Source organism: Oncorhynchus kisutch, linkage group LG13 (genome assembly GCF_002021735.2).
Source record: "Oncorhynchus kisutch isolate 150728-3 linkage group LG13, Okis_V2, whole genome shotgun sequence".
NCBI lineage: Eukaryota > Metazoa > Chordata > Actinopteri > Salmoniformes > Salmonidae > Oncorhynchus > Oncorhynchus kisutch.
The window spans coordinates 37,402,946-37,430,582 of NC_034186.2; the positions used below are offsets into that span (position 1 = coordinate 37,402,946).

The 27,637-nt window shown below is 44.0% G+C and overlaps 1 protein-coding gene across 1 annotated transcript; it reads right to left on the bottom strand.

Annotated features, from left to right (window-relative positions):
* On the bottom strand, nt 1–27,568 carry LOC109902961 (cartilage intermediate layer protein 1). Its single transcript, XM_031786168.1, has 10 exons — nt 27,341–27,568; nt 18,416–18,514; nt 17,083–17,352; nt 16,646–16,828; nt 15,629–15,787; nt 15,183–15,500; nt 10,594–10,702; nt 10,297–10,454; nt 5,059–7,472; nt 1–4,973 (listed from the first exon to the last, which is right to left on the bottom strand). Exons 1-9 carry the CDS (start codon nt 27,402–27,404, stop codon nt 5,071–5,073), a joined length of 3,762 nt encoding a protein of 1,253 aa, XP_031642028.1. The 5' UTR covers nt 27,405–27,568; the 3' UTR covers nt 1–4,973; nt 5,059–5,070.
* Nucleotides 27,569–27,637: the final 69 nt, after the last annotated feature.

Genomic DNA, 27,637 nt, shown 5'->3' on the forward strand with positions numbered 1-27,637 from the left:
TCACCAGAAAAGTCAAAGGTTTATTTACAATTCCTCATACATTTAGTAAATGTCATACAATACACAATTTACACATAAAAACCATATGAAAAAGAAAAACAAATGGGCAACGCCATGCAATACATGTTACATAATGATTTACAGAGAATTCTCAGGAATTGATTTATATAATGTGTTGATGGGGGCCCAAGACTTCTCCCAGAGCACAGTGGCAACTATACAAGTCTCTCTTTATAGGCTAGGTGGAAATATCCATTGCTCGCTTCACCAGAGGATATTCCAAAATAAGTCAGAGCGGCCAGACAGTACAGGAGAGGACAGATGCATGCACTCATCATGCTGATGGCACAAGCACACTCAGAAAACAACCCGAGGCCAAGGCAGGGCTGTATAGTGTCTAGTATTCGACAGGACGAGTAGTAATACAAGACTGCTGAATTGCAATGGAGAAGTGGTGAAAACCGGGAGAAAATTTGAATTGTTATTTAATCACCTATGTGAATTGTGAAGCATGGGCCTGTCTTGGAATTGTTAGAACCTGAGACAGTATCTGGAGTCATAGGGAATCATGTCATTTGGCTATGACTTATTTATTAAAAAAATAAATCAACATTTTTTTCCACAAATTGTCAAGTTTCTAAATTTGAAATGGGAAAACTTTCTTTCTCCTTGTTATATGAGTTAGGAAACTCCCAACATTATTTTCAACTCATTTAACAAAGTCATCCAGCTCTTAAAGATCTACTTTGAAATCCTCTGAAAGACAAAGAGACTGTTTGGATATTCCTTACTATTTTTCTCACTTGATGTGTTACGTAACGTAACATTGGCAGTTAAGACTTGCTCTGTATCTCAACCTCGCCCCATAGCCTCTCTATGAAACATCTACCATAATCTCATCCTTCTCTCACAAATGACTCCTCTGGATATCTTTGGTATTACATGTCCTCCAGTTGTCCCAATAGCTCAGACACCATTCAGTGGTGAATAGGAGTTGGGAGTGATCATCACAGATGCTGCAACAATCTGCTTAGGTGGACTCTCCATGCTAAGAGGGTTTAACAGGCCCATGATGGCAGAAGTCATTGATAATGACTAGAGGACCATAAACCATCATTTCCACATGTTGCTCTTCATAGGCAATTTACAATAGATTTGTATAATCTATTTGATCTCAAAGTAAATGTGGCACATCTATTTAATTGTCCTATTTTTGGCTCATGTTTTGCTGACTGAAATGTAAGAAAACACCTTGATTTTTCAGCTAATTTAATAGTAGGGTCATTTTAATGTTGAATGGACTTGACCTCTTGGGCCTAAATCATATCCAACGGCAGTCTGGAAATCAACTTGTTTGGCTTTTATGAAAGACTTGTTCAAACTCTTTAAAGTGCTCCCAAGAGTATTTGTCATTTATTTCCTAATTAACGACTGCGCTGATAACGTGCCAGACCTGTTTGCCGCCTCTGTAGTCCACAGACACTCATTTGGGTTTGGATTAGTTCAGCTCTAGGAGCTCTCCAACGGTCTGAAGGGACCCACAGCCACCCACTACATAGAAGTTTGGACCTATTATCAATGGGGAACTTTCCTCCAATTACAGAATCCAATTAAATAGGCCTCCTTGAACATCTTCCCACTTGCCACTGTACTGCCAAAGCACTGGAGAGCCTCTAAAACTCATACTCAGTGAGGGGTAGAAAGATGGTATGCTCAATATTGGTTCTACTGAGGGATTGTTTAAATAAAGATTCATTTTTCCAGAATGTATTTTCCCATTGGGAAACACATGGAATTGGTCCTGTAATAGACTAAGGTGTGTCTGCAACTTAACTCTAGTAATAAGTTGTTTAGTTGCTACTGGAAAACAGTACAGTTGAGATGTATTTTTCCCTCTGGAAAGGTACTGTGTTCTCTGTAGCTGAAAATATGATTGTACAATTAATGCTAAAAGTTTATGAGTCATGCAGCAAGATATGAAAAGTTATCAGAGCAGATTGCCGAAGTATACTTGACACAGACTATGTAAAACGATGACCTAACATTTGAATTATGGTTATTCACTGTAATGCAAAGGAATCCTCTACAAGCTCCCTTATAAATATCTTTATTATAAACGGGGGGTTCGAGCCCTGTTTGCTGATTGGCTGAAAGCCATGGTATATCAGACTGTATACCACAGGTTTGTATTTTTAATGCTCTAATTACAGTACCTTGGTAACCAGTTTATAATAGCAATAAGGGACCTCAGGGGTTTGTGGTATATTGCCAATATACCACGGCTAAGGGCTGTATTCAGGCACTCTGCGTTGCGTCGTGCAAAGAACAGCCCTGTCCCTGGTATATTGACCATATACCACACCACCTCAGGCCTTATTGCTTAAGTACAGTGCATTCGAAAAGTATTCAGAACCCTTGACGTTTTCCACATTTTGTTACATTAAAACTTTATTCTAAAATTGATTAAATTGTTTGTTTCCCCTCATCAATCTACACACAGTACCCCATAATGACAAAGCAAAACCTTTTTGTTGTTGTTGAAATGTTGGTAAATGTATTACAAAAAAAACAGATATACTATTTACATAAGTATTCAGACCCTTCACTCAGTACTTTGTAATCCCTGCCTAAGGTGCTTCAACAGACTTGAGTCATAGGTATGACACGACAAGCTTGGGGAGTTTCTCCCATTCTTCTCTGCAGATCCTCTCAAGCTCTGTCAGGTTGGATGGGGAGCATAGCTGCATAGCTATTTTCAGTTCTTTCCAGAGATGTTCGATCGGGTTCAAGTCCAGGCTCTGGCTGGGCCACTCAAGGACATTCAGAGACTTGTCCCAAAGCCACTCCTGTGTTGTCTAGGATGTGTGCTTAGGGTCGTTGTCCTGTTGGAAGGTCCTGAGCACACTGGAGAAGCTTTTATTCAGGGATCTCTTTGTACTTTGCTCAGTTAATCTTTCCCTCCATCATGACTAGTCTCCAAGTCCCTGCCGCTGAAAAACATCCCCATGCTTCACTGTAGGGATGGTGCCAGGTTTCCTCCAGATGTGATGCTTGGCATTCAGGCCAAAGTGTTCAATCTTGGTTTCATCAGACCAGAGAATCTTGTTTCTCATGGTCTGAGAGTCCTTTAGGTGCTTTTTGGCAAACTCCGAGCGGGCTGTCATGTGCCTTTTCACTGAGGAGTGGCTTCCATCTGGCCACCCTACCATAAAAGCCTGATTGGTGGAGTGCTGCAGAGATGGTTGTCCTTCTGGAAGGTTCTCCCATCTTCACAGAGGAACCATTTAAGATTGATGGAGGCCATGTTCTTGGGGACCTTCAATGCTGCATAACATTTTTGGTGCCCTTCCCCAGATCTGTGCCTCGACACAATCCTGTCTCAGTGCTCTACGGACAATTCCTTCAACCTTATGGTTTGGTTTTTGCTCTGACATGCACTGTCAACTGTGGGATTTTCCAAATCATGTACAATCAATACAATTTACCACAGGTGGACTCCAATCAAGTTGTAGAAACATCTGAAGGATGATCAATGGAAACAGGATGCACCTGAGCTCAATTTAGAGTCTCAACGCAAAGGGTCTGAATACTTACGGAGTTTAATACATTTGCAAATCTATGGCAATTTCTAAAAAACAGTTTTGGCTTTGTCATAATTGGGCATTGTGTGTAGATTGATGAGGAAAAAATGTAATTTAATCAATTTTACAATAATGCTGTAACGTATAAAATAATAGGAAAAAGTCAAGAGGTCTGAAAACTTTCCAAATGCACTGTATACTGAAGGATTTACCCTATTTACCAGCAGTACCAAGTACAGTATATTGGCTTGTCACATGATGATTTGCAAGGGCTCTCAAGTCAAAATGGAATATAGCTATTGCACTTCATGAGACAAAGACAGACATCCCCCCCACACCAAACAACAATACAGTCTCAGAATTAGTCTAGCTAATTCTCTGCTATGTATAAATAGGGTTTTCATGTCTGTTGTTTATTTGTTTTGTTTTTTACATTCCTGACAGTAACGCACAAGGGATGTTGAAGAACAGACAGAGGTGTGTTGGATGAGTACTTGGGGACTTTGTGGGAAGTGAGGGCTGAAGGTAATTGTGTCATTCCTCACAATCTCTTCTCCCAGGTCCCATACCGCAGGCTCTGTTTAGTCTACTGGTGAAATCTGTTACGGGATGCTTGTCTTGGCTAGGGTCCTGATGCATGTTGTAGTTAAGTTACAGTAAAGTTTGTCTGGATCGCAGTTGGCAATGTGACATGCTAAACATGATTATTTTTTTTACCTAGAAACAAGGGTATTAAAAAGAGCGTCCTAGGATCAGAGAACAATAATTCCTTGCACCTCAATGCATCTTAAATAGGCCTCTTCTTGGCAGAGAATACTTCCCGGTTTCTAGAAAAGGGGCCCACTGTCTGTTACAAACAGACTGGATCACTAGGACCTGATGTTCCTCTGACTTTGAGGGACTCGTGAGTACAATGGAAAGCTTTGGCCAATTAGGAAGTGTTTAGCATTTAGACTGGCTTTTACAGTTGGTTATAACTCATGCGATCATAGACATCAGAAAAGACGACCACAATGGTTAATGTGGAACGCTACAAATCCAAATATAAACTTGATTTCTCAGAAATTGATTTGGTCGTTTCCTTCATAAAAGCCTATTAACGCCAATTAAATTAATGTCCTTTGCTGGACTGATGAAAGCTAAAGAAATGTAGTTCTTCTCAAATAATAAAATTAATATGGATATTTATTGCCAAACCCTTCAAGTAAGTTTCAGAGAAAATGCATGTCTTAATTTCTCTCCTCCGTGTGGTTTTGCCGGAATGGTTACTGTTTCAATAGAGTACCGTGCTGTTCAGAGAAAGTTCACATCCAACATCACCAAGCTGACCCAACTTGACATTTCATTATTTGGTTGTGAGGACGCCATCTTCTTTATTTCCAACCCAAAGACCTAAGAGTAGATTGAAAGGTGTTAGGAAAACTTTACACGCACTAACAATTTTCATTCTGTGGCTCAACGAAAACTTGTAACTCACTTAACGGCAGATCTACTGCCTGTCCTGTGCACGCATCGTGGATCTTCTCCTGGTAGAGCTGGATCTGCGGCTGCTGGAACCAGAGGGGTAGGTCACCACCCGGGAGGACCTTCCCCGGACCTGCAGCCCCTGCGCCTCCCGCATGTCCCGGGCCATCTGAGAAAGAGTCTGGCTGGGGTTCGTCTGGAGGCGTTGGAAGAGACTCTCCCTGGTCACAGTCCTTTCTGGGCAGCTGAAGGTCAGAGCAACTCCAGTGTCTGACTTCATCTCCCTGGAGAACCCGTCAGAGGTACCGTCAAAGCAGCGTCCGATGGCGATCTCTTTTGCCACCCTAGGGTTCTGGTCTGTGACCGTGTAAATGCCATAGTTGTGCCCCAAGGGGTCGACAGGGCCCAGCATGTTGAAGGCATGGGACTCGTTGTTCGGTGAGGTAGGGGGGTGCTTGGTCAGGTACTCCTTTAGCAGGCTGTTGACGCCCACTCTCCGACAGTTTCCCTGTGGGAGGACTGATATGAGGGACCTGTCGACTGCGGCTTGGTCGAAGAGCATGCCACTGCACTTGAACTCGAGGCAAGCTGCGGAGGTGTTGGCCACATGCATGTCACGGGTGCTGCGGATGTCTCTTATACCGTACAGCTGACCTGCGGTCTCAGGGTGGGTGCCTCCATGGTTCTGTGACCTTATCATGACCTCCTTTTGCCCCTGGATCTTGACCTTGATGTAGCAAGCCCTGAACTCCTGAGGGTTGGGCCACCAGGAGTGGTAGTCACCCGTCCACGATGTTAAGTCGTTCTCTTGGAAGGGCACAACATTGTATTCGTATTTGTCCTTTTCCACTCTGAAGAATCGGAAGTGGTTGGCATCGACTCCAGCATTTTCACAGTCTATTAAACTCTGATAGGGGTATATTGGTCCATTGGTCTCTTCCACATTGTTGGGGTTGGGTTTTGCCAAGTTGATTCTGAAGGCTGTTTTCTTGAGAGCTGGATCATCGTGGTCTGATCGCTGGTAGTCTATCTTGTCTAAGTATGGCTGAGACACTCCAATGATGTTTGGGTTCATCTTTGGGGTTGAGGGAGCTGCCTCCAGCTCTTCACCACCCATAACTCCTGTGACATAAGCTGTGTAAGCATCAGGCACCTGGGCATCACAGAAGGCTGGCAGGCAAGCTCCATTGGGTCCGGTTATCACACTGTCAAAGCGACCCCATGCTCTGGGGTTAGAGGAGAAGCCAGGCTTGGGCTCCAGGTTTATCAGGCTGATGACCACACCTTCCAGCTGCTCAGTGTTCAGGAACTTGTCATTCATGTACGCCCGCACTTTGACGTAGCAGCGGCGGTTCTCAGGCACGTCCAGGTTGAAAAGTCGACGCTCCCTGATTTCCATGTTACCTATGAGGAAAGTGCGCTCCTCTCGCTTGCTCCTCCCATTACCACCAGATGTGGTCTGAGTGTAGTGAAAGTCACTCTCCTCCTCCCAGATACCTGTGTCTGGGTTGAGGGACCACAGTTTCATTTTGGGAATGTGAGCTTGCATTTTGACGTGCTGCGTGTCTAGGAGTACTTGGACTGCTCCAGCCCCCAGGACTTCCTGGTTCGCCTCATCTCTGAAGTCAACAGAAAACATCCCATATGTCCTCAGTGGAAGCATGTCACCCTCATCGTCCACAAAGTTGAGCTCACCAGGAGCGGCAGCAGCTGTGGTGATGTTCCTGGGGTCAATGAAGGTGACACTGGCTTTCACTGTACCTTTGTACACCTCCCCATTATTCCTGTGGAAAGAATTTGGAGGTATGATGATCTGTCCAATAGGGTCCTCCCCTTTAATTTCTCCTAAGTCAATGGTATTTGTTTCTCCAGCATTGATATCAATAGGTTCCTGCTTTCTCATCACCTTCACGTCATGGTAAACAGACCCCCCTCTCCTGTCGAAGATAAACACCTTAGGAGTGTCAATGAACTTCTGCGTGGGATCCACAAAGTTGACTACTAGCCTCTCTGTGTCTGGGGTTATATTGAGTGTGAAGCCTCCTTTGTACCCTGTGGTGCCTACTCTCTCCTTGCCAATGTACATGTGCCCAAAACGCAGTGGTTCATCGTTGTCTGCTGTGACCACCCTGCCACGTACCAGCACCTTGGGCACTACACACTTCTGGCAGCCACACTCAGTTACCGCTTTGATGGGCAGGCTGTAGCTCCCACAGTCTATTACCCGGCTCTCCATCTTCTGGACCCCACAGCAGTAGCCACCTCCATCCCTGCAGCGCAGGTCAAAGTCCAGGGAGCCTGCACACTTGTTGTGGGGGCAGCGGCCGGCGTTGTATAACATAGAGTCCGTCCCAGGCTGAACACAGTCCATGGGCAGTCTGATGAGGTGGTTCTCAGGAGTGGGGTTGCATGCCGGTGTGCCTTTAGCTGTGGAATACAAAACACAGAGTTAGCAATGAGAATACACTTGTATTTTATGGCTGTAAACATACAAGCATATGCGCATACAGGAGTACATTTACTCATTTACTTATTTCATACAAAAAACAGATGCAAATGGCCCACTCTGTCATACTTCACATTAACATGTAATTACCTAGAATTTCATTTTCATAGGGAGCATTAGTGTAATTAGTATGCAATAACAATACCTGTAACTATGGTAATATGAACAACATTTAGAGGTTTCCTTTATTCTCAGTGGGAAAAAAAGAGTAGTGTTGTTCTTATAGGTATCTGGTGGTTATGCAATGCTGGTTAATTGCATTGTGGTTATCAAGGTACAATGAAGGTAACTACATGGTAAAGGATACGCAATGTAAAGTGTTCACTTAAACACACGTTCTCTCTCTGTCCACATGCTGAGCGACAACCACGATTAGCCAAGTTGCACAACAAATCATTCATAATGGGGTAATTAGATGTGAACTTCAGGAGAACAATTGTTCACCAACCATCCAGATGGAAATTGGAAAGAAAATATTTTTGTTTACCCAAATGTTGGCAAAATGATTCATGTGCATGACATCATGGCTGAGTATACGCTCCAGTGTTCCTGTTAAACTCCACATCCTCCAAATAAGAAGATTATTGCAGACAGATGGAACAGTCTGATTAGCCCAATGTGTAATTTCCGTCCCTGGTCCCTTTGCGTTCTTTCAAAAACTAATTAAAATTACAACTAAAAGAAACGATAGGAAAATGGTACAGATGTAAGATCTTAAATTGAGACAGCAGGAAAATAATCCTGCAGCAATAAGATATTTGAATTATGTGGATTATAATTAATGGACATTTTTGTAGGGGTTAATACATTTTTTAGTAATGGAAAATCAAGTCTGACATTTCAAAGTGGAAATTACAAACTTAAGAAGCTTTCTTAAACCTCAAATACACTACAAGTTTGACATTTCCTGCATTTCAGGAAAGACCCTACATCTGTAGTCCTGTCTTTTTAATATGAATTAATTGAATTGAATATTTTATTAATTAACTGGAGTGTAGCCTAATGTTCCCTAGTGAAGGGAACCACACTGGGCTGGTAGTGTGAAGCAGGTTCATCATTCACCACTAAGACCCTTGATGCTCCAGGTGTTGTTGGTCTAGTCACAGGGGCAAATCTCTCAGGCTGTAGCCCGGGGCTGATTGCTTTAGCACACTCCTCCGCAAACCCTATTTGTCAATCTATATCGTGGCTAACAAGCAACTGGGGAATATGCACAATGTGTATCTATCCCGCAAGGATGTGGAAACGTATTCTTCTCTGACTTGGTAACCAAAAAAAAGAACAGGATTTATTGTCAATCTTGGATTTCACTTCAATACGGGGAGCTCTGGAGAACTGGGATTTGGGTTTTTACTGTGTCCAGGATTTCACTTCAATACGGGGAGCTCTGGAGAACTAGGATTTGGGTTTTTACTGTGTCCAGGATTTCACTTCAATACGGGGAGCTCTGGAGAACTGGGATTTGGGTTTTTACTGTGTCCAGGATTTCACTTCAATAAGGGGAGCTCTGGAGAACTGGGATTTGGGTTTTTACTGTGTCCAGGATTTCACTTCAATACGGGGAGCTCTGGAGAACTGGGATTTGGGTTTTTACTGTGTCCAGGATTTCACTTCAATACGGGGAGCTCTGGAGAACTGGGATTTGGGTTTTTACTGTGTCCATGATTTCACTTCAATACGGGGAGCTCTGGAGAACTGGGATTTGGGTTTTTACTGTGTCCAGGATTTCACTTCAATACGGGGAGCTCTGGAGAACTGGGATTTGGGTTTTTACTGTGTCCAGGATTTCACTTCAATACGGGGAGCTCTGGAGAACTGGGATTTGGGTTTTTACTGTGTCCAGGATTTCACTTCAATACGGGGAGCTCTGGAGAACTGGGATTTGGGTTTTTACTGTGTCCAGGATTTCACTTCAATACGGGGAGCTCTGGAGAACTGGGATTTGGGTTTTTACTGTGTCCAGGATTTCACTTCAATAAGGGGAGCTCTGGAGAACTGGGATTTGGGTTTTTACTGTGTCCAGGATTTCACTTCAATACGGGGAGCTCTGGAGAACTGGGATTTGGGTTTTTACTGTGTCCAGGATTTCACTTCAATACGGGGAGCTCTGGAGAACTGGGATTTGGGTTTTTACCTTGTCCAGGATTTCACTTCAATACGGGGAGCTCTGGAGAACTGGGATTTGGGTTTTTACTGTGTCCAGGATTTCACTTCAATAAGGGGAGCTCTGGAGAACTGGGATTTGGGTTTTTACTGTGTCCAGGATTTCACTTCAATACGGGGAGCTCTGGAGAACTGGGATTTGGGTTTTTACTGTGTCCAGGATTTCACTTCAATACGGGGAGCTCTGGAGAACTGGGATTTGGGTTTTTACTGTGTCCATGATTTCACTTCAATACGGGGAGCTCTGGAGAACTGGGATTTGGGTTTTTACTGTGTCCAGGATTTCTCGGTAAAGAAGATTTGTTTAGACAAGGCTGCTTTCGACCAATGTAAACATAATAAAACCTTACTGCTCCACGTGCTGCCAGATTCTGTGGCCCTTGATATTTAATGATCTTATTTTCCTTGGGTGTATTTTTAAAAAAATGTTGCAACAGATACAGTCAAATTGGTTGAAGTTTTTTTTTTTTTCCCTTTCTCATTCAGTTTACTTCATCCAGCATCCTTCCCTTACTGTTCATTTCTACAAGTACAGTATAGGTACAGTTAGTATAGGATTTGATGGATAAGGTCTATACATACCGATAACAGTGAGGAATGCCTGTGAAGACTTGCTGCTGCCTGTTTGGCTGCTGGCTTTACAGTAGTAATGTCCAGTCTGCTCTGGCTTCAGGCCTCTCAACAGCAGATCCTCTTCGTATTTAAACACATTCCTATCTAGTAGGGTCCCATTGTGGTACCTGGAAAGGAGAACATGCCATTATTTTAAATGTTAAAATAGCTTATTAGAATGTTCTGTTTAACTTTTTAATGGCATCTATGATTAAAATAAAACTTGGAGGATTTTTCCAGAATTTAAAAATAAATGCATTATCTTACCAGTAGTATTTGTCAGGCATGGGCGACCCTGTTGCCTTGCAGCACAACATCACACGCTGTCCCTCGTAGCGTACTTTGTCCTCCGGGTGCTTTACAACATATGGCTTCTCTGCAAAGCAGTAGGAAACAAATCCTTAAAAACCTGGCTCCGAAACTGTTGTGAATGGTACCACCGAGGCATCATGATTCCATAAAACTTCATCAGGCCTACAGTTTAAACTCTTGTTGGTCTCTGTACTTATGAAAAATGATTGGTGTGATTATGGTTAAAATACTGCCCCTGTAACTGCACCTGTGTTTAGTTTCCACATACAGCGAGGTCCGGAATGATTGGATCCCTTGATAAAGATGAGCAAAAAATACTTTATAAAATAAATACAAATACTGAACTATATTGTATGCTCAAAAACATAGATTTTTACAAATATTTTGTTTAACAAGTAATACAAAAAAAATCCTTAATCTTCATTTTCAATAGTGCAGCACTCTCCCATTGCGAGAATAACAAAACCCAGCCTTTTCAATCAAATGTATTTTATAAAGCCCTTTTTACGTCAGCAGTTGTCACAATGTTTAATGAGATTGGAGAACATATTGAGAGGGATCTTAGACCATTCCTTCATACAGATTCCTTCCAGATCCTTGATATCCTTCATCTGCACTTATGGACAGCCATCTTCAATTCCCAGAAACCCCAGACCCACTCCAATTTGCATACCGCCCCAACAGACCCATAGATGATGCAGTCTCTATTGCACTCCACACTGCCCTTTCCCACCTGGACAAAAGGAACACCTATGTGAGAATGCTATTCATTGACTACAGCTCAGCGTTCAACACCATAGTGCCCTCAAAGCTCATCAATAAGCTACACTGGGACTAAACACTTCCCTCTGCAACTAGATCCTGGACTTCCTGACGGGCCGCCCCCAGGTGGTAAGTGTAGGTAACAACACATCCGCCACGCTGATCCTCAACACAGGGGCCCCTCAGGGGTGCATGCTCAGCCCACTCCTGTACTCCCTGTTCATTCATGACTGCACGGCCAGGCACGACTCCAACACCATCATTTAATTTGCAGATGACACAACGGTGGTAGGCTTGATCACCGACAACAACGAGACCACCTATAGGGAAGAGGTCAGAGACGTGGCCATGTGGTACCAGGATAACAACCTGTTCCTCAACGTGATCAAGACAAAGGAAATGATTGTGGACTACAGGAAAAAGAGGACCGAGCACGCCCACATTCTCATCGACGGGGCTGCAGTGGAGCAGATTGAGAGCTTCAAGTTCCTTGGTGTCCACATCAACAAACTTACATGATCCAAGAACACCATGACCTTCTTTGAAGCGGGAACGACAGAACCTATTCCCCCTCAGGAGACTGAAAAGATTTGGTATGGGTTCTTAGATCCTTAAAAGTTTCAACAACTGCACCATCGAGAGAATGCTATTCATTAACTACAGCTCAGCGTTCAACACCATTGGTTGCATCACTGCCTGGTATGGCAACTGCTCGGCCTCCAACCGCAAGACACTAGAGAGGGTCGTGCGAACGGCCCAGTAAATCACTGGGGACAAGCTTCCTGCCATTCAGGACCTCTATACCAGGCGGTGTCAGAGGAAGGCCCTACAAATGGTCAAAAACTCCAGCCACCCTAGTCATACACGGTTCTCTCTGCTACCACACGGCAAGCGGTACCAGAGCGCCAAGTCTAGGTCCAAGAGGCTTCTAAACAGCTTCTACCCCCAAGCCATAAGACTCCTGAACATCTAGTCAAATGGCTACCGAGACTATTCACATTGCCCCCCCCCACATCACTGCCACTCTGTTGTCATCTATGCATAGTCACTTTAATTAAACTCTACCTACATGTACATACTACCTCAAATAACCGGTGCCCCCGCACATTGACTCTTATGAGCCCCCTGTATATATTGTTATTTTTTACTGCTGCACTTTAATTACTTGTTACTTTTATCTCTTATATGTTTGTTTTTTTAACTGCACTGTCGGTTAGGGGCTCGTAAGTAAGCAGTTCACTGTAAGGTGAAATGTTGTATTCGGTGTATGTGACTAATACAATTTGATACCGCAGGTTTTCAATGGGGCTCAAGTCTGGAGAATGAGATGGCCATTGCAAAATGTTGATTTTATGGTCAAATATCAATATCTTTGTGGCTTTTGATGTGTACTTTTGGTATTGTCTTGCTAAAAGATTCACTTATGGACAATTTTCAGCCTCCTGGCAGAGGCAACCAGGTTTTTGGCTCAAATGTCCTGGTACTTGGTAAAGTTCATAATGCCCGTTGACCTAAACAAGGGGAGGCTGAAACTTGGCCCCAAGTTAATCTTCCAACAAGGCAATAACCCCAAAAACCTCAAATTCCACAAAGAAATTGTTAATTGACCCTCAAAATAAACATTTTGCAATGGCCATCTCAGTTTCCGGACCTGTGGTTAGAATTGAAGAGGGCAGACGAAGGATATCAAGGATCTGGAAGGATTCTGTATGGAGGAATAGTCTGAGATCCCTCCCAATGTGTTCTCCAACTCATACATTTTTTGGGGAAAAGTCTCAGTGTCGTTATCCTCGCAAGGGAAGGGTGCTGGAGTATTGAAAACAGGGGAGCCAATCATTTTGACCCCTATCATTTTTAGATATTTTTTAATTACCTGTTAAACAAAATCTTTCTCTTAGCAATTGTATTAAAATAAAATAAATTAATTTCTAAAAAATTAAATGAGCAATGCAATATAGCTCAAGGCAATTCCACAGTTATGCGGAGACTCAGATTTTTCACTTTAAAATGTTTGTCAAATAAAAAAAACAATGATTGCAAAGTTAAACAAACCATACAACTCTATGCACAAGGACTACCTTTAATAGTTTACTTGAACAACACTGCAGAGTTTGGTAACAGAATGATGGTTTTTGCTGTTGGTACAGTCATTCTGTTATCAAACTTTGCATCTGCAGTTTTTCAAGTAAATATGTTTTTGTAAAAATGTTAAATGGAAATTGTTAGAAGTGGTCTTTTTGCATAGAGTTCTATGGTTTGTTTAACTTTGCAATCATTGTTTTTTTGTTTGGCATACATTTGCAATGTTTATTTTACAGTATTTTTTGCTGATATTTAATCAATTGATCCAATAATTCCAGGCCTCACTGTATATACACTACATGACACCTGCTGGTCGAACATCTCCTTCCCAAATCATGGTCATTCATATGGAGTTGGTCCCCCTTTTGCTTCTACAACAGCCTCCTCTCTTCTGGGAAGGCTTTCCACTAGATGTTGGAACATTGCTGCAGGAACTTGCTTCCATTCAGCCACAAGAGCATTAGTGAGGTCGGGCACTGATGTTGGGCGATGAGGCCTGGCTCGCAGTCGGCGTTCCAATTCATCCCAAAGGTGTTCGATGGGGTTGAGGTCAGAGCTCTGTACAGGCCAGTCAAGTTCTTCCACACCAATTTCTACAAACTATTTCTGTATGGACCTCACTTTGTGCGTGGGGGCATTGTCATGCTGAAACAGGAAGGGGCTTCCTCAAACTGTTGTCACAAAGTTGGATTCTGTGGAAGCACAGAATCATCTAAAATGTCATTGTAGAGTAAAGTTGATATTTCCCTTCACTGGAATTAAGGGGCCTAGCCTGAACCATGAAAAAGAGCCCCAGACCATTATTCCTCCTCCACCAAATGTTACAGTTGGCACTATACATTAGGGCAGGAAGCGTTCTCCTGGCATCCGGCAAACCCAAATTTGTCCGTGGGACTGCCAGATGCGTGATTCATCACTCCAGAAAATGTTTCCACTGCTCCAGAGTCCAATGGCGGCGAGCTTGACACCACTCCAGCCAACGCTTTGCGTTGCACATGGTGATCTTAGGCTTGTGAGCGGCTGCTCGGCCATGAAAACCCAGTTCATGAAACTCCCGACAAACAATTATTGTGCTGAAGTTGCCTCTAGAGGCAGTTTGGAACTCGGTAGTGAGTGTTGCAACAGAGGACAGATGATTTGTACACACTACAGCACTCTGCGGTCTCGTTCTGTAAGCTTGTGTGGCCTACCACTTCGCGACTGAGCCATTGTTGCTGCTAGACGTTTCCACTTCACAGTAACAGCACTTACAGTTGACCTGGTCAGCTCTAGCAGGGCAGAAATTTGACAAACTGACTTGTTGGAAAGGTGGCAACCTATGACGGTGCTAAATTGAAAGTCACTGAGCTCTTCAGTAAAGCCATTCTACTGCCAATGTTTGTCTATGAAGATTGCATGGCTGTGTATTAAATTTTATACACCTGTCAGCAATGGGTGTGGCTGAAATAGCCAAATCCACTCATTTGAAGGGTTGTCCATATACTCCTGTATATATAGTGTATTTGGTTGTAATGGTCTGAACTACTTCAGACTGTTCTCCAGTGGTCCAGATTGTTGATTTATACATCCTTCCCCTAGTTTGACTCTAGTGGTTGGATGGTTATACAGACAGACTGACTGGCTCAACCCAGTAGTAAGTACATAGAGAACATACTTTATCATTGGGCTTTTGTTTGTTAATGTTATTAAGCGTGACTCGCCTGCAGACTTTAGGACCACCCGTACCCAGGATGACCCAGTGCTGTTGCTGGAGGTGGAGGTGGTAACGGGGGCAAACTTCTCCTTGTGAATGTAGAGCTGGGTGGGGGAGCTGGAGCAGACCCCTGGGAGTCTGAAGAGGCCCTTGGAGTCAGTGCGGGCGTGGATGATCTTGGGCTGGCTGGCCAGCGCTATCCTGGCCCCCGCTACAGGGACACCGGACATACTGAGGACCTCTCCCTGGAGCACGTGCCCCTCACACACACAGCGACTGCAGTCCTCACTGGGCCGACCTTTGGGACACTCGCGATTACAATTGGCTGCAGATACACAGACATACACATAAACACCCACACACAATACATTCAGTATACTTTTACACGTTAGATTAGAATTGTTATTTTGATTTCACAGACATATTCTCTGTCTCTTTAGATTTACAACTTACGTGGGGGGCATGGATTTTTCCCACATTTCTGGATTTCCGCCGCTCGTCCCACACACTGCACTGTCACAGAGGTTCTCACACAGGTCCTCCTCCTGATCCTGCGACCCTTGCCACAGGTCGCCGAGCATGCTCCCCATGGACTCCAAGGAGTCCACTTGGCTGGTCAAATTGCAGAAAGTAAACATTAATGATCCAGATGATAAACTGTAACTGAACTGTAACTTTAAAGAAAGGAGGAAGGAAAGAGGCATTGTAAAAGTATTATCACAGGACTTTTGCCAGGCTACTGGTCAACTGATGAAAGTGTTGCGTGTCAGGTGGTTTCCTCCTCTCTATGGGATAGAGCAGAGACGGTGCTGCTACTGATTCCCCTTAGGGAGCAAAGTGCACCGTGACAGCCTCCTCCTGATCAAAGCCCTTGGAGCCTTAAACACATCAAAAGGTGTGTTTACGACAGTGACAGATAATTGAAAGAAGCCCATGTTCGGGAGAAGTTAGGAGAAATGTGACAGCTAGAGAGAAGAGGCTTTTATGTATGAGAAACTATACTGCTGCCAAAGGCTTTACTGTGGGCGTAGTCTTTGTACTTATTAAACAACCGAACGGCTAATGTACCTACTGCCACATCTCAGATCTGTTGGCTACAGTTGAATGATACTGATTGTCTTCGTGTCAGTGATGACTCTGATCAGCTGAATGTCTCTTGACAGAGGAGGAATTAGGTAAAAGGTCCATGATAATGATCGGCTTGATGTTAAAGACTGGCGCGGTATACTGTACCGTCACGTGTCAATCACATTCCACGAAGGGCCGAGTGTCTGCGGGTTTTCATTCCTCCCTTGTACATGTTTGAAGGTCACTGATTACAGTAGTTAGGAACTCTCCTCACCTGGTTGTCTAGGTCTTAACTGGACACATTGAAAGGAGAAACCAAAAATCAGCAGACACTCTGCCCTCCATGGAATGAGTTTGACACCCCTGCTGTAGGTCTATGTATAGGTTGTGTTGGGAGGGTACCTTCGCATGGTGGGGTGGCACACTCCGCCCTCTCTGTGTGGTGGCCCTGGCATGGGGGCACCAGCAGCAGGGGCAGGGGCTGGATGCTCATACACTTCCTCTTGCGCACCTGGATGCCCACGTCATTACAGGCTGTAGCAGAGCAGGTTCCCCAGGCGGCCCAGTCTGTCCAGTAGGCCTGAACTGGACACACAGAAACAAGACAGAGTGACAAGGGTGAGTGAGTTCTCCACATTGAGATAGAATGGGTAGAATGGACTCAAGTAAGCTGGCCTGAAGTTTTCAAAAATAACTGTTACTTAACTATGTACAAGCACAGTTCTTTCACAGTTTGGGAAAAGACAAACAGATCATTAGTGTCCATAAGCCATGCATCTGCTACTGTGTTAAGTGGCCCTTGTAACCCACGTGAAGGGAGTATTGTGGTCTGTGGGTACCTGGTGGGCACTGGAAGCGGACGTGGTAGTTGGAACAGATGCGTCCGTAGGGCTGCTCCTTGTTGATGCACCAGAAGCCCTTCTCTAGGCTGGAGTGGGTCACCTCCCCAGTCTCTGCTGCTGCTACCCAGTCCGTGGTGCGGGCCTCCATGGCCACAGGCCGGACACACACCCTCTCTCTGTAGTAGAACCGGATGGCCTCTAACCGCTCGTAGTCTCCATTCCCCCCTGGATGGTCGATGTTGAACCAGGACGTCCATTCAGTCACACCTGCCATACATGCAGAGGGAGACAAAGACAGGGAGATACGGGTCACAACAAGGAGGGAGGTCACAACGTTTAAGAGAAGAGTCTGCTACTGCCATTTTCTGCTGAGTTGAGTCACCCAGGGGATCCTGCGTTGACCAAACTCTTTCCAAGCCCTGCGGCCTCAACTCAGGTAGTCAGATGAGGAGGGCGGAAGGGATAGAGGCACGCTGTCTAGCTTTCGTCTGTCACATGTTCAGCTCTGAGGATTTCCAAAGATGTGAAGAAACAACCTCACTACATTCCATTAGCAACATACCATGGATCTTTCTTTCTCTGAATAATAGATTGCTTCATTGGAACGAGACCCTTGGGAGGGATCAGGAGCGAAGTGAGGTGATCTATTGAGGGACATTATCAGGATGTGTTCTCTGTGCTGTTGTAGGTAGACAATCTCAACACAGACCTAGTGACCTCTAGTCTCTTTGTTCAATTAAAAACACTTGCAAATTTATCAAAATCCAGTGCATTTTAATCCCTGTGGTGACATTAGGTACTTAGTTTTAATTTCCTGTGCTTACTTTGTAATGAATAGTTAAACTGAACTCGTGAATATAAAATAGACTCTTATTTCCATGCAATTTTTTTGTTCTGCTATGATCCTGACAAGTTAACACCATTGTCTTGTTTCACCAGACTGAATCTAAGCATAATGGAATGTGAATGTCTAGTTGGAACTGAACATTAATTACACAATACAGGCAGGTCATTTCCTTTCTGGAAATCAATTCAGACTCAGTTGATAAATTGGGGAAAAACCTCATGGTGTCTCACCCTTGGCCTTTGCTAAAAATTGAACTTGACCCCAAACTCTGATAGGTTGTATGTTAATGTTACTAGTATGTTATAAAACTGTACATATTAACAGTCAATGTTCTGCTCTTACCATGGGTGTGTAAAGTCTAGGAGTTTCAGTACATCAAAGGGGGAAAACCCTTCTGTCTGGCGCAGAAGACAGTGTTGTGTGAGTTCTTCCCTCCCGAGTTCTATTGGTAAACCAGGTGGCATTAGGATTGAGCTCACTCACCTGTGGTCTGCTGTGGCTCAGTCAGTGTGTTGTAGGCCAGCTTCCTGCTCCTTTCTGTCTGGCTCCACTTCTTAAACAGAGAGCTGTTCCAGATGGGTCCTGGATGGGGAAAACCACACCATTACATCATGACCACCAACCTTACCTGCACCACGACCATACTGTAACAGTGACCTCAGGAGCTCTGTTCAATGGATCCACCACGTTTTACAACAGGGAGAACCAGATTTATGGGGGCGGAAGCATGACGGTTTTCTAGTTTGCGGAGCTACATGTCTGAATAGTGGGTGATCTGCGTGTTCTCATCAGGTTATCTGAGTGTCTGTGAATGTGAGAGGAATGTCTACGTCTCACTCCGCGGGCCGTGGTTGAAGGCCACAGGGTAGTCTTGGGGTGGGTTACCCGATCTCGGTACACTGCCCCTGGGGTGTCTGGGTTTCCAGAAAACAAAGACAAGCCGGACTCTATTTTGCCGCCCCTGCAAGCTAGGGAAATGTCAGCAATCAGTCTGGAAAAAGCTCCATCCAGATTGACATTTGCATTTCCGTGAGAGTTATTTAAGATGCTCTTCAAAGAGGTAGAGTTTCAGAGGTTTTCGAAAGATTGGCAGGGACTCCGCTGTTCTCACTTTAGGGGGAAGCTTGTTCCACTACTGGGATGCCAGGACAGAGAAGAGCTTTGACTGGGCTCAGTAGGAGCTGCTCTCACGTAGGGTTGGGATGGTCAAGAGAACAGAGGTGGTGGAACGGAGTGCTCGGATTGGGATCTAGGGTTTGAGCAAATTTGAAGTTTTATTAGTTGTATGTACGAGATACACATGTTATACACGATCCAACATAATGCTTACTTGCAGGTTCCTTCTCGACAACGCAACAACAATAATAAATAATAAAATATACGAATATGAACAAAAAGTAAATGTCTCAGAAGAATAGAATGATGATTTTAGCACAAGTATAATAAAGGCACATTATATAGTCCAATATTTACACGTTTGTTTCGGGGAAATGGGGACTGGGGCAAGTGTTTAAATTGTGCAGTATTTAGAAATCATAATAAGAGTCTGGTAGCTGCAGTGGTGATGTAGGTGTGTGTTAGGCTTGGGCGGTATCCAGATTGTCATACGGGATATTCGGTAATACCGGCACTGAACACAAGGGGCGCTCATTTCAAACCCTCCTGAGCCTTTGTATTTCGAAGATTACCAATGCTAACAAGTACATGTATAATCCAATAGAGAATGCTAACTAAATACTAATGAGCGCATTACGAACATTTTATACAGTCTCTGACTTAAAGTATTTCCGGGACAGACATCCCAGTTCATAAAGTTATACAAGTAACAAAAGAATGCTACTCACCGTTTGCTCCACGTACAAAACAAGTATAAGCCAGCAAGGCTCTTGATCCAGGAGGGGTTCTCTGCTGTTGCCAAGCGAAGCTTGATTTTGGAAGACGCGAACTACTTAGCTAGGTAGCTAACTAGCTACAAAATTAGCTAACCAAATACACAACTGCAGAGCATTTAGCACATTTTAGACTGTTAACTTAATACTTATAAGATATCTAGATGGCAAACATTTAGCTGTGAATTCTATACTGTAACTAGATCACCGGGAACATGCTGCACAACAGTGAGTAACTCACAAGGCTCCATCCAGTCTCTTGTCGTTGTGCTTCTAAACAAACACCATGTGACTGGGGACAACCAGTAAACTTCATCATGAAAAATTATGTGACAGGTGAAATGAAGAACGCGATCTTCTTTATCTCCTAACAAATTGCATGAATTAACTGCAGATATTTACTTAAAGTATATACAATTATTCAAATGTATAACAAATAAAATATGTTAAAGAAATACTGTAGTTTCGGTATTGGAAAAACCATCCTGTGGCTATTTCCAAATACCCTGGTATACGTATATATGGTATATTATACAATGCATTCAGACCCCTTGACTTTTTCCACATTTTGTTACGTTACAGCATTATTCTAAAATTTCTACAACATATTTTCTTCTCGTCAATCTGCACAAAATACCCCATAATGACAAAGCAAAAACAGGTTTTTAGAAACCTTATTTACATAAGTGTTCAGACCTTTGCTATGAGACTCAAATTTGAGCTGGTAAATTCAATTGATTGGACATGATTTGGAAAGGCACACCGCTGTCTATATAAATTCCCACAGTGGACAGTGCATGTCAGGTAAACAAGAACTCAATGGTCACTGACAAAGCTCCAGAGTTCCTCTGTGAAGATGGGAGAACCTTCCAGAAGGACAACCATCTCTGCAGCGCTCCACCAATAAGGCATTTATATTATAGTGGCCACGCAAAAGCCACTCCTCAGTAAAAGGCACATGACAGCCCGCTTGGAGTTTTCCAAAAGGCACCTAAAGGACTCACAGACCTTGAGAAACAAGATTATCTGGTCTGATGTATCCAAGATTGAACTCCTTGGCCTGAATGCCAAGTGTCACATCTGTAGGAAACCTGGCACTATCTCTACGGTGAAGCATGGTGGAGGCAGCATCATACTGTGGGGATGTTTTTCAGCGGCAGGGACTGGGAGACTAGTCAAGATTGTGGGAAAGATGAACAGAACGAAGTACAGAGAGATCCTTGATGAAAACCTTCTCCAGAGCGCTCAGGACCTCCAACTGGGGTGAAGGTTCACCTTCCAACAGGACAACGACCCTAAACACACAGCCAAGACAACGCAGGAGTGGCTTCGGGACAAGTCTCTGAATGTCCTTCAGAGTGGCCCAGCCAGAGCCCAGACTTGAACCTGATCAAACATCTCTGGAGAGACCTGAAAATAGCTGTGCAGCGATGCTCCCCATCCAACCTGACAGAGCTTGAGAGGATCTGCAGAGAAGAATAAGAGAAACTCCCCACATACAGGTGTGCCAAGCTTGTAGCATCATACCGCAAGAAGGCTGAAATCACTGCCAAAGGTGCTTCAACAAAGTACTGAGTAAAGGGTCTGAATACTTATGTAAATGTGATATTTTTATTTTTAAGAAATTTGCAAACATTTCTGAACCTGTTTTTGCTTTCTATTATGGGGTATTGTGTGTAGATTGATGGGGGGGGGGGAACTAATTTGATCAGTTTTAGAATAAGGCTGTAACGTAACACTTTCCGAATGCACGGACCTGCAGAACCAGGAGCCAATGAACTGGGTCCAGTTGACCACAGCAGATCCATCTGTCCCTTTTTGTCATCTGTACATCTGCCTTCTCTATATCTGCATCTGATCTTGTCATTATGCTGGTTGAATTTTACAGACAGCAGTCATTCCCTTTGATGTTACACACACAAACACACTTCTATTCACTCCCCACATATGCGGCAGCATTAGGCATCAAAGGGCTAACAGCGGAGTCCTTTCTTTCGGTTCCCAACCAAGTGCCTGAAGCCATTGCGGCCTGAGAAAGCCATTCACACCATGGACTGTCTCACGGCCTGACTGGCTGTCTGTGAGAGCGCTTACCGCTTTAGGAGGGACACTGCAGAGTTTTTGGACACATTCACTAAGTCACCCAATGCAGGGGCCAGCGTCAGTCTCTCTGGTTGTTATTGCTGACTGTGGCTCTTTTTTGTTACGCCAACACGATTCTCTTCCAATTTCATGACTTTAGAGCATTTTGTCACAGTATGCTGGTCACCCCAGGGAATGGCTTGTCTTCTCATTTGTATTACGTACACTAAGTTCCAGGTCAGTCTTCGCAGTCTGGGTTTGGACACACGTCCAAGTGACCTTGCTGCATTAAATGAACGTTGATTTGATTCGAGTTTAAAGATGTGTGGGTTGCAGTCACTGCTATGGCTTGATGGAGCAGTTTGTTACAGGGAGTGTATGTAAGTACCAATGCCATCATTAGTTAATTGTGTGGGGTTGTGCCTATTCTACTTCCTGCTTTTGGAAATTAGAAACAGATATTGTTTGGGTATTTTGTTGGAAGAGGCAGGGTTTTGATCTACTGGACAGAGAACTGCACTATTACAGGCTGTGGCTACTCCAACAGGGACACATTGCTTACACTTACCACTTCAAGATGTTTCATAATGCAACCTCAACCGTTAAAAGATTACAAGAGTAGTTTTATGAGGTGCATTAGGGCATTTTATATAGGAATTCATATTTGATCAAAGGGCCACATTATGTTCTGTATTCAGCTATGGCAGGTGTCTAAGTGCACTGGCCTCGGCTCCAGTGGTTGACTTTGACTAGTTAACGTTCCTTTGAGTGCCTTGTTAACACTTTATATGTGAATTTAAAAAGCCAGTGATTTTATCTGCGCTGTTTCATGATAATGATACGTGAGTGGCTTTACTTCATCTAAAATGTGTTAAAACACACTTATGTGTGAGGAAACACAATTAAACTGAACCGGATTTTCTCCTCTGTTTAAGGTCTATACTCCTGGTTAACCTTCCCTAATAGAGGCCTCTCTCCTACCCCGCCATGACCCTCGTAAAACACCAACCCAGTAACAAGATACTGGAAAAGGTCAAAGTATAGTCCCATGTAATGGAAACAATACATTAACAACAGTGCCAAGTATGTTTCTGTACCTATTAACAGACCCTCTTTCTCCCCCTTAATATAGACACACAGGCTAGCTTAACTTAATAAAGCTGAATACCAGGCAATGTTCTATTAGTCATGGAGGGAGACTCTCAACTGGGTGTTGGAATTTATTTTCCAGCCCCAGCATTGTCTCTGTAATGCTAGCAACCCACTGCACCCGAGCTGCCTTGGCTTGGCCATTCTGGTGCCAATGTCTGGTATGCCTGGTGTTGTTGTACCTACTGGCCTCTGCTCCTTATTCTGGTAGCACTTCTATTTGAGGTGTGTTCAGCATTCTCCCATTCATGTCATAAAGCTGCTTTTGATGTGGTGCTGTGCTTTAGATAAAGGGTACACGAGGACAAAACCATCTATTAATACTGCAGGGTCTTCTAAAGGGCATTCCCCTGTTGCCTTCTCAGCAGCTCGGCCTGGTGTTTTCCTCGACAGAGCAGCATGCACACTTGGCCATTGCCTCATGCTAATAAAAATTTGCGAGAAAATAAAAGTATATGTTTGTGAAGTTTGATACCCAGAGAAAGACTTCAGTCAGATTAGACAGGCAGCCCAGACAGATGTGTGTTGGCAGAGACACAGACTTTTCAGCAGGTCTGGAGGTTGTTTAAAATATTCCAGTGCCTTTACAAGAAGAAAATGTAAAAACACTTTTCTGTGTTATGAAATGGCTTGGATGGAGTGGCGGATGAGCGTTGGGCTGAACGCTGAGCGTCTCTCCACACAGTGTTGATGCAGCTTTGCCATGCCTCAGCCCCACAGTTAAGTGTAATAACAGGCGTGTGCAGTGAAGCATTAGAGCCCTGGAAACATCTGTTACAGAGCCTGGCCTTATTTGGATTTAGGTAATAAGGAGGTATTTGTCCAAAATCAGAAGCATTTTATTTAGAAAAAAGGGTTTGTGGCAAACCATTGGGCTGAAATGTTCATTCTGCCATCCAGTATGGATTAATGGACATAAATGATTGCCCAGAACAGAAAGTAAGGGTTTTTGATGTGTGTGTGTCTGTGAGTGAGTGTTTATGCCATGGCCTTGCAAACATGTGGAAGCTGTTTTGTTTCTTTGGCCCATACTCTGGCTGAGATGTACTGTAGTGGAAGAATCAGACGGTCTGTTCTCTTTCGCTCCCTCCCTCTCTCACTCCACTCCCTCCTTCTCTCTACTCCCTCACTCCACTCCACTCCACTTCCCTCCCTCCCTCCCTCCCTCCCTCCCTCCCTCCCTCCCTCCCTCCCTCCCTCCCTCCCTCCCTCACTCACTCACTCACTCACTCACTCACTCCACTCCACTCCACTCCACTCCACTCCCTCCCTCCCTCCCTCCCTCCCTCCCTCCCTCCCTCCCTCCCTCCCTCCCTCCCTTCTCTCCGTCACTCCACTCCACTCTACTCCCTCCCTCCCGCCCTCCCTCGCTCACTCCACTCCCTCCCTCCCTCTTGGCTGCAGGACTGGTTGGGGAGCTACTGATTGATTATTGGTCAGCAGCATCTGTGGTCCATTATCCTGAACACAGTTTTCCCCCAGACATTAACTAATGATGCAAATCAACCACAACATTTGGGGGGATTTAAAAAAAGGATAACAGAGGCTTTGTGTTCTTCACGTCAACTTATTCTACCGTACTAAATGTACTAATTCAAGCTATAAAAAACAACTAATGGCCTCAGTGGTATTTTCCCAGTAATACCGTATGTCTGCAAGTGCTTGTCTATGCTTCTACTATGGCTGTACATGAGCTTGAGAAATAACTGCTTCTTGAGCCTTAACCTATTCCTATGTCTCAGAAAGTAATGCTAGTGTACATAGCTCCTTCAACGCAGACATCAGCATGATCAAACGGTAGGAGAGAAACCGGAGTCATTTCATTTGAAGGGCCTTGATGTGACGATTGATGGGAATACAGGGGACTTACTTTGATCTCTTTCTTCTCCCTCCCTTTCTCATTAAAGTCAATGGGCTAGACTCCCTGGTGACTGGTTTAGCTGGCCCACTGCTCTCCAGTCAGTCTGTGGAAGCATCTGGAGAATTAGCTAGTCTCTCTGAATGAGGCCGATTAGCACAGGACAACATTGATTTTGGAGTTCTGAGACGACGTCTTCATGGTCCCAGTTGGCCCACCTCTATCTCAGGACTGGCACGGCCACAGAACATTACAGTTCATTAACAGGCAGCCTTCTGGCATTTGGCTATATAAAACACTCCACTAAGACCTAGGACTAGGTTTAGCCTGACTGACTGAGTAATGTCAGTCACAGTGTTCCGTCTCGGCACCTCAGTAGCGCTCAGCATCCAGGAGCAGAGCAGCTGTCTCCCCGAATAGAGAAACAGGTCATAAATCTCTGAATGCTGAGCGTGATGAAGAGAATGATGGAGGGAAGGTGAGATAGAGGCATCAGGAGGGGAAATAAAAGTAAAAGTTTTCTTGGAGAGTGCAGATTGAGTCCCGCGAAGTGTCTGCAGCTACTGATTAATGTATTGAGGTGAGATGGGGACAAAATACCACATCTGCCACAATGTGTTGGCGAGTGAATTCGTCACTGTCCATTCTATCAAACACCTAGTTAGTGTGATACTTTTTCTGTACAAACAAGACTGTACACGCACTGAATTCTAAAATAATCACAGGGCTATCCATCCATTATAACAGCTTCAAGGCTGGCTTCAATCCGATCGACAGAGACTGCATTCACGGTAAACGATGCATATGTAGGCTCAATCGGCAATGACCTTTCAATGTCAATTGTCCTCGGTCCGGATTGAATCTAGGCCTTACTGTATACTGTAACTAGTCTACAGCCACAAGGACGATGTACAATCAACGTCAGAGAAACACGTGTTGCCACTAGACCAGAGCAAGCCCCAAACATCCATCTGCTTCTCATTAACATGACAGCGTGTTAATGAAATGAGCGTTCTGATGACTTAACACCACATGATTAACACCTCCAGAGGTGGGATAACCCTGCAGGGACAGACAGCATCCCTATGGTGCTACAGTAGGATCAAACCACTAACACCTAAAAGACCACACACAGCACACTGAATGTTGATCTGCTGTTCTTCCGCCGATCGTTCGGGCACGCTGTGTTTTTTTGTCGACCACCCCTCTGATGGATGTCTGACTGCTGACATTTTCACAAGTCTACATGTAAAATCAGTTTGCAGAATTCCGTCCGTCGCTCTGTTCAGAGGTGCTGAGTTCTCTCAGCCGGCAAAACCTATTGTGGTGCACTTCCATTTAGGATTTACTCCTGTGTTTTACCCAAAAAGGCTCAGACTTCTGTTTCCATCTACACGGGCCAGCACCCGTGTTTCCCTGGGTCATTGCTCCTGTGGACCTGCTCTCAATTGGGGCCAAAGCCAGGCCACTGGTACTTTTCAGCTGCATTTACATAACAATAGCTCACTGTTTCAAGTTTCACTTTTTTTTTTATTGTCACATACAGTGAAATGCCTTTCTTGCTGGCTTTCACAATGCAGTAGTACTAGAATTGTTTTAATCAAAAAGACAAGTAGAACAAAAACACACGAGAAATAAAATAAGAACACGAGAATGTAAGTAAGCTATACACAGGGCCAGAGTCAGTGCCAATACCATATTTACTGTGAACTTTAACACCTTCTCACAAAGCTACTGTTTTGATGATGCAGAGGTTGTTGATTCTGCTCACTGTCAACCCTAGTTATGGAAACAAAATGTCCCTAGTTTCACATAAGGGCGTATTCACTAATGTAACACCGGTGTTACAGTCCAAAATCAGCATTGGTATGTCCAAGCCTTTAAAGGACCACTGTTGGTCCAACACTGACATCCACTGGGACAGGCTATTTTCTCACCTTCTAAAGTTCAGGGGGACAGACATCTGTGCACGTATTGAATTACCATAAACACCATTCTAACAACATTTTCAAACGTTTAAATCGAAGCGTGAGAGCTGTCGCTATTTTCCTCATTTACTGTAGAAACCAAGAGTGCTCTACTAGAGACGGTGGATCATTGACAGTGTGTCAGAATGATGAAGCTGTTCAGGGTGCAGTGTTGAATTGGCTCTTATGGACTTCTCTCATTTGAGTAATGATATTGCTTACCACAGTGACAGTTAAATGGCATCTCAAACAAAGGCATTGATACAAACACAGGGTCAAATATATTATGAAAAATTTGTGGAAAATATTCTGCTTTTTGTGGGATAGATTAACATCTTAAAACACAGTTCACACTTTTAAAAAGTATATATATTTGAAAACTCAGATTTATGTAGGCTAATTTATAGCAATCAATCATTAATTCAAATAAACATGCCATTGTGAGGACATTAACTTGACGTACCTTGAGCCACAGCCACTGCCACCAGGAAAGACAGGAGTAGTGTCATCTCTGTAAAGTCCCACATGGTGACCCTCTCACAATCACAAACTTGGATGACTTCTTTCTCTCCGTATTATAGTGTCAAGTCAAGAGGAAAATGTGTTTCTTTTCAGAATGGGATGGCTACAGAGTCTTTGAGTGTTCTCAGGTGTGGATGATGCTGGTTGGAAGCCTGCTCCTGTCCCTATACCCAGTCATATGAGGATTGTGAGTTAGACAGAGCACAGGAGTTTTAAAAGAAGAGACACCCAGAGAGCA